The sequence below is a fragment of the Verticillium alfalfae genome, genomic scaffold, assembly GCF_000150825.1.
Source record: "Verticillium alfalfae VaMs.102 supercont1.10 genomic scaffold, whole genome shotgun sequence".
NCBI classification, from domain to species: Eukaryota; Fungi; Ascomycota; class Sordariomycetes; order Glomerellales; family Plectosphaerellaceae; genus Verticillium; species Verticillium alfalfae.
The window spans coordinates 59,586-66,990 of record NW_003315029.1 but is presented as its reverse complement, the minus strand read 5'-3'; the positions used below and the strand labels follow the sequence as shown (position 1 = coordinate 66,990).

The 7,405-nt window shown below is 55.2% G+C and overlaps 2 protein-coding genes across 2 annotated transcripts; one reads left to right on the top strand and one right to left on the bottom strand.

The window, feature by feature from the left end:
• Positions 1–592: 592 nt before the first annotated feature.
• VDBG_07446 (conserved hypothetical protein) lies at positions 593–2,314 on the top strand (the record flags this gene model as incomplete). Its single annotated transcript, XM_003001941.1, has 2 exons — positions 593–1,762; positions 1,925–2,314. 2 exons carry the CDS (start codon positions 593–595, stop codon positions 2,312–2,314), a joined length of 1,560 nt encoding a protein of 519 aa, XP_003001987.1.
• A 2,061-nt stretch (positions 2,315–4,375) lies between these two features.
• VDBG_07445 (conserved hypothetical protein) lies at positions 4,376–7,399 on the bottom strand (the record flags this gene model as incomplete). The annotated part of the gene is made up of 2 exons (XM_003001940.1): positions 4,376–4,654; positions 4,718–7,399. The coding sequence occupies 2 exons, from the start codon at positions 7,397–7,399 to the stop codon at positions 4,376–4,378; spliced, it is 2,961 nt and encodes a 986-aa protein (XP_003001986.1).
• Between the last annotated feature and the right edge of the window lie 6 nt (positions 7,400–7,405).

The window sequence follows — 7,405 nt, the reverse complement described above, 5'->3', positions numbered from 1 at the left end:
CTTGCTTCAGTCGACTGGGGAAACTGCCTGGATCCTCTTCCCTTACTACCCAACCCTTTCCTGACGCACGACTTCACACTGTTGCCTACCGTCGTCGTAAACACTCACCCCTTGCCGCAAACCCGCGACTCTCGTTGCCGACGCAATCCTCTACTCTGGTATGCCTACCCCTCTGCCCCGATCCCCAATGATAGGGACTGCACTCTCTTATGCTCTCATGTCCCCTGGCCTCTATAAGGTTTATTTGGCCAGCCAGGTTGCGAAGATTGTGTAAACGTTACGGCGTTTAGACTCTGTCCATCTCTACTTGCCCTGATCGGACATTTAACACAACTTGGCTACCTAGCTAGCCATCCTAACCTGCCTGGTCTTTCCTCTGGTTTTCATCCACTCGGAATCATGTGGCGGTGCACCCAGCTTACACATTTCCTTAGAGCCAAGAGCCATCGTTTACTCACACGGAAGGCATTTCCGTGTCTCGAAAAGCCGGTTGCCGTTCTTCATATGGCTCCTGCCAGTTGCAACGCTCCTCTTACCATCCCCACCTCCCCTTGATCACACCCTATCAAGACTGGCAGCAAAAAAACCTTCGATGCTGCCTGCTGCAACGCCCGCTGCGCGCATGGTCGCCGGCCAGCGTAAACGCCCTCTGAGTCCCGGTCGCCGCAGGCTGTACAAGAATCATGACCCTAACCGCCTCGGCGACTTCAAGAAGGTCTGGGCTTACATTGGCGTGCACAAAGACCCTACAACCGACTGGGATTCCGGTCCCGACCACAACAATTTGCTCCCCGATCAGCCTGCCCTCGGAGACCGCCTTGCCAACCTTCTCGTATCGACAGATGCATCTGAAAATCAGACGCTGGCCCATCATGCCCTATCCATGGCTGACGGCGAGCACAGCGAAGAACCCGTCGAGATCGAGACGTCGGTCAGCAATGACGGCGAAAATCCCAATGTCTTCTCCCCCGAACTGAACCCCTCGAGCTCCCCTGAGCCTGAGATTCCGGCCTCGCCCACGTTGGGTATGCCTAGTTCCGCTATGGCCGCAAAGTTTACGCACCATGGATCCCACGTTTGTCACCAGAGCTTCGCTCTCTCAAACATGTGCCAATCCTCCGTCGAGGCGCGCGCCGCTGCCTTTGCTCTGCGGATGAATGGCCCTGTCGATGCGTCACCCGAGAAGGCAAAGACGACGTTCGACGACTTGCGGCGCGTCGTACTGGCGGACTTCAAGTCTCATGACGAGGACAGCATGGCCGACTTCCCTGCTGAGTACGCCAACGGTATTTACGTCTACATTGACTGGTCCAACATTATGATTGGCTGCCAGGAGGAGCTCAAGCGTGGCTACGGCCTTCCTCCCACTTCACGCCGTGCTGATGTCCTCGACTTCGCCCGCATCAAGCTCATACTTGAGCGCGACCGCGGCATCAAGAGCCGTGTCCTCGCTGGCAGCCGCTCCGCCAAGCCCGGCCAGAAGGAGCTCAAGACCCTGGACGCCTTTGTTGAGCACGGCTATGATGCGAGCATTCTTGAGCGTGTCTACCGTCCCAACGAGCAGGCGCAGGCTCGACCCGGCTACGGCCTTCCCCTCGAGACGAGCCCGCGCAAGATGCAGGAACAGGGCGTCGATGAAATCTTGCAGATGAAAATCTCCGACGATATCATTGATGGCGTCATCGCTGGCACGCCCGGCGTTGTTGTGCTCGCCACAGGTGACGGCAACGAGGCCCAATTCTCCAAAGGCTTCTTCGCCAAGGTTGAGCAAGCCCTCAAGTCGGGTTGGGTCGTCGAGCTGTACGCGTTCAAGAAGAACACGTCCGCCACGTTCCGTGACCGCCACTTTCAGGCCCAGTGGGGTCACCGCTTCTCACTGCACTTTCTCGATAAGTTTGCCGAGGCTCTTGTTGACGAGTCGTAGCAGACTGCTCAACAAGGACCTCGGTCAGCACAGGCTTACCGTGGCGTTCGTGCGGCCCACGTTCAGAACGCGTGCCACCCGGTCTACGGCGAACTTCCGCAGGAGGCCGACATCGCCGCCAGTCTTGGTGAAAACCTTGACAGACTGCCTACAGCCAAGCTGAGACGCATGGTCAACCGGTATTACGGCATGTACCAGCAGTATCAGCTCCAGCATGACATGGCCGTCAAGCGAGGAGATGCTACGGCGGCTAGCTTTCTCCACGGCTGTATTGGCATCAGCCATGGCAATTGGGCCAAACTTGACAAGCTCTTTGATCAGTCAAAGAACAATGACCTGAGGGGCTCAGCACTGGGGGTTCAGCATGGACGAAAGTCCTGCCTGATCTGAATTGTGTCGAGTCACCGCCACCAGATGCGCTCCAGCCGTCTGCGACCAGAGGCGCTGCCCCTCGGTCATTGTTCCTATACTACAGCAGAACCGCCTGGACGACCCCATGCATAATAGCATGGGTAGCATGTTCCTCGTCTACTGCCTGGATAGGTCTTGCAGATCCCTCTTCTCGCCTGCCTGGGCGAGAAGGTTGAGGATTCACCCACAACTCACAACACATCACATTGACCGGCCGTTTTGTTTCTTTCGACTAGGCCGCTCTTCTTTTCTTTTTTCCATCAAAGTTCACCAGTTAGCGCTTGGCAACGACGCCGGGCTTGCGTTTCGAGCACTAAACTGCATGCGCCAAGGACCGTTGGCAGATTGTTTCTTTCGAATTTCTTTCCTTTTGGCGTGCAGTATGTCCTCGACAACGCCCCTTTCCTTTCTGCTATCCGGGCATCTGCATGCACACGACACGGCGTTTTGTTTCACGAATGACGAAGAAGAATGCGCGACGCAGACAAGACCGCAGGACACGAGACCATGACGAGGCCGAACAAAACCAGACATCACTTGCAGGGAGAAGCGACATGTTGTACGCGAAACAGGCAATTGGTCCTTCATGTCCTTGCAACGACGCAAAGCCTTGCGCTGCGCCCGCATCGTCTTGTTTCTTGCCGCACATTGTCTTACGCCTTGAAGCGCACCGGCGCACAGCACCATTCGGCTTCTATGTAGAGCATGGCTAGCACGTGCTCGAGCGCGCCAGAGCAGCAATGTTTGCTCAGGCCAAGGCCCGCACGTTTGGTTTAGACGGTTTGGTCAGAAACATGGGAGAGGGGGACTGTGCATGATAGGATTGTGAATCCCGTTCCCACCCCCCTTTTCGGCTCGATGGTTTGTTTTGTCTTTCTGGCGTGTACCACGGCGTTGGATGGAGGAGCCGAGAACAAGCTCGACGGTTCTCAGGATGAGATTGGGTCCGGCACGGCGTCAGGGTTGGTCAGGGTTGCCCAGAGACGGCACGGATTTACAGAGAACGAGGCGAAAGCAAGCTAGATGACCATGACAAACTCCAAGCTCGGCGATGGTGAAGCGGCCCGCCATCCGGCTCGTGGCAAGCACCAGGACGAGAACCGAGAAATCGACTCAGCAGAGACCACAAAGTCTGATCAATGCCATGATACTGTGATCGTCGAGGCACCAGGAAAGAGTGAAAATTGCGCATCTCTTGTTTCTCAGTGGATGATACCCCATAACCAATCTCTCCGCCAAACCCCCCCCTCCCCTTTCTCCCCTGGACTTGGTGTTTGCGCAGCAAATCAGTACTACCCCTTCCAAGGCGATCAGTCTGAAAGGCCTCTTCTTGGTCCCCATGCTGCTTAGGCAAAGAGAGCTCGCGGGACCCTCCTTGCCTGCAAGGCGGGCCAGAATATTTCCTCAGAGTGTGATCGATTTCATCGTAGCACTGCATTTGCCAAGGGATGATGGGTAGATAGCACCGCTGAAGGAAGCACAATGTATAACTTTCTTAAAGGATGCCACGCAGTCATTCCTGACACACCAGCAGTGCGATGATCAAAGTCATAATGGGATTGAAAATCGTGTATCTCGTAATACGGACTCAACGTTCAGCCCCACTGCTGCACCCAGTACAAGACTCCAAAACAAAGCTCGCTTGCCCCTCCGATGCTGCCGTGCTGCTTTTCTATCCCATTCGTACCATAGTGGAGGGGTGGAAATATTCATCGACCCCACCACAACTTGCAAGGAAAAAGAATGGCTCATGACTTTCCCAACAGTAGTTTGCCGAACGCCCCATGTCGTCCTCCGCATCACCAATTGTACTATATACGGATTGAGAGACACCACCATACCGCCTTCAAACAGAAGCAAGCTATGTCCATCATCGCCAGAATGCCGGCAACCCGAGTGTTCGGCCCCTCTGAGGAAATGAGCGAAGAAACAAGATGAAAAGAAGAGAAGAGTCTCAAGATGGAAGAAGTAGAAATAGAAAGTGGTATCTCGGGTTCATGCACAGTGTCCTTCGGGACTGTCTAGGGGGTCGATGGTCGTCTAGTTGGTGTTATAAATCTCTCGTTCTTCGCGGATCGATGTGATGCCTGCGCCGCTACCCCCTTCAAGCAATGGTTGACTGGGCGGGGGCATTGTTGCATGCACCTTGGCTGGATTCAGCGCGCCGCTACCCGCCGAAGTATCTTCGGCATGGACCACTCCATCGGCACCAAGCTCACGATGGAGGGGTGAAGACTGATGGGGCGAATTGGATCGTTTACTTGCCGCATCACCGCTGTTCCCGCCGCGAGACGAATTGCGGGGTGAAACTCGTCCGGTCTGTAGATGAGTGTTGGGTTAGGTACTACTCGTTTGGAAGGAAAGGGGGTCGCATGTTCTTACCTGTTTAGCCCATCGCAGACCGCAACTGTTGCATAGATCACGCTGACCACTAGGTCCTCGCCTCCATTCAGGGGTGTTCCGTGTGTGGCAGTTGGCGCAGTCTCGGACCACGTTGCCCACACCCTTTCTTCTCTTTCTCTTCTTCTTATTGGAGAGAAGGCCGCCAAGCTCCTCGGCCAGAATTCGATTCACCTTCTCCATCTGCCGCAGCTCGAACTGCCAGCTCGAGCACTTGGTAGTACGCAGTTCGTCGAATATGTTGTCGTCTGCTGCGAGTGCGACATCCTGGGTGCCCAGAGCCAATGCCCCGCCTGCTGGCGCTGACACGATACCGCCCGCTTGGGCCTCGGCGCCTCCAGTCGATGACGTCTGCAGTTGGCCTTTCTTACCAGTGGACTTGACGCTTCCGGGTGGTGTTGCTGCAGGTGCAATTGCTCTGGACGAAGCCTTGATGAGTTTGGTTTGAGCGAGTAGAAAGGTGGGCTTCTGACCCTCGCAGGCGTCGCCAGGATACAGAACCGTCTGTGCCTGTAATACCTGACCCCTCCTATTCTGAACTTCATGCTTACAAGTGACAATTTTGCCACGTCGTGCCTTTTCGATCGTGCGGCCGAATTCGGCTCGTGACTCTTTCCGCATGAGCTCTTGAATGCTAGTGCCAATGAGATCGTTCGGTTGCAGGTCCAGGAGAGACCGAACATTTGACGATACGAACAAAAACATGCCTGATGTGGAGAGCTTCGTCCACAGCTCACTGTCACCGATGCCGCCGTTGGCATCAAGGTTGCGACGACTCAGTGCAAAGACTGGCCTTTTGCGGCCGACAAGGATGATGCTCTTGCGTCCCTTGCCCTGCTCGACAAATAGTGAGCCGTGACTCTCGAACCACGTATAACCGCTGTGCTTCCGCCGGATACGGAAGACAATGTTGACCGGGCTTCCGGGCGTTGTGTCCTTCAGCTCTCGAGTTACGGGGACGATGTCGGAAGGGTGGCAGATGCTGGATAATGTGTTTCCTGCCAACTCAGCGGCGTCGTACTCGAGTACCCGCTTGCATGAGGGTGAGAGGTAAAGAAAGAGGCCCTTCAGTGAAAGGACATGAACGACGTCATCTGCGTTCTCCAGAAGCATCTTGTCCCAGGACTGTTTGTGCCAGTCCGAAACAAGGCCTTTGGGGTTGAACTGCTGCAACAAGGTCGAGACGTCATCTACTCCCAATGTCTGCCCATTTTCCGGCTCCCACTGGCCTGCGTTCGGCGGTGTCCAGATGTACTGCCCGATATCGCTGTGCATATAATTGACCTGGACACCCTGCGCATCTTGGCTGGAGGCAATAGCATCAGGACACTCGACAAGATCAATCTGGAAGCCGACAAAGAACCTGATTTCATCAGGGTCATCCCATGGAATGGGTATCATGGTCAGAAGATTCAGGAACGGCTTGCCGCCTTTTCGATAGTTGATGAGACTTTGTTGGACCTCTTTGCCTTCGTGAATCTTTTGCTTGAGATTGTACACGGCAGCATCGTCGACAAACTCGCGCTTCGAACCAGCTTCGACGGCACCGTCTGGAGCCTGGAGGAAACGACAGTTTTGTCCCACAATTTCATGCCGACTATAACCGGTCAAGTTCTGGAAGTTGTCGGACACATAGATAATGGGACAGTCGTTCAGAGACATGTCGCATACGACAAAGGCACAAGACATGTCCACGGCGCCTAGGTGAATTTCCGGGTTCTTGCGAGTCGCGACGTACCACAATGCCTTCAGCATGTCGAATCCGCTTTTGGAGTAAACGCTCTTGTCCTTTGTGTCGAGTCGCGGTGTCTGAGGGCCGGCGGCGGGCGTAGTGGCGGCCGAATGGGCGACCTGGACCTGTGACGTCTGCGTGGTAGAGAGAGAGGAAGCGTGCGGTGGTGTTGATGAACTGTTGGTTGACAGGTCCCGTGTCAGCGTCGAAGGCGCAGCTGGCGCCTGTACGGAGGCTCCCGACTGGGCGCTGAGCGGGCTGGTTTTCTGGCTCTGGCTTTGGCTCACGGGGGTATGACTCTGCTCCTGCTCAAATGGCGGTCGTTTGGGCTGAGCCGATTTATGGGTTTGGGATTGGGTTTCGGCCTGTTGTTGGGCAAGTGCTTGTGACTGGGCTCGAGCCTGAACATGAGCCTGAGGGCGATTTTCTGGGGCTGGAGTCGCGGCCATTCCTTCGACGCCGGTCATGCCAAGGTCCAGGTTATTTATAAGCGGTGCCGTGCTGGTCCCGAGAGACTGGTCTTCGGAAGAGCCGACCATCTGGACATCTGCGCCGCCGGATTCGAGGCCAGTCTGGGAAAACTGAGGCTCCACGACAGGTGAGCCATACATGTCCATGCCGCCTGTCTGGGCACCCATGTTGCTCATGTTCATGTTGGCGAAGCTCTGCGGCATCATGGAACCGAGCACCTCGGGCGAGTACTGGGGGAAAGGACCACTAGGGGACATTTGCATCATGTCCTGGCCCGAGAACGAGTCGATATGGGACGAAATATCAGACATGCTGACGTTACTCATGCTACCCATGTTGCTCATGTTGTTCATGCTATTTGACATGGTGATGTAGTTGTTGTTCAAGTGGGCGTTGTTCATATTCGGGCCGCTGAAGGGGTAGTTCCGATACTGGCCAGAGTTAGTTCCAAACTCCATCATGGGAAT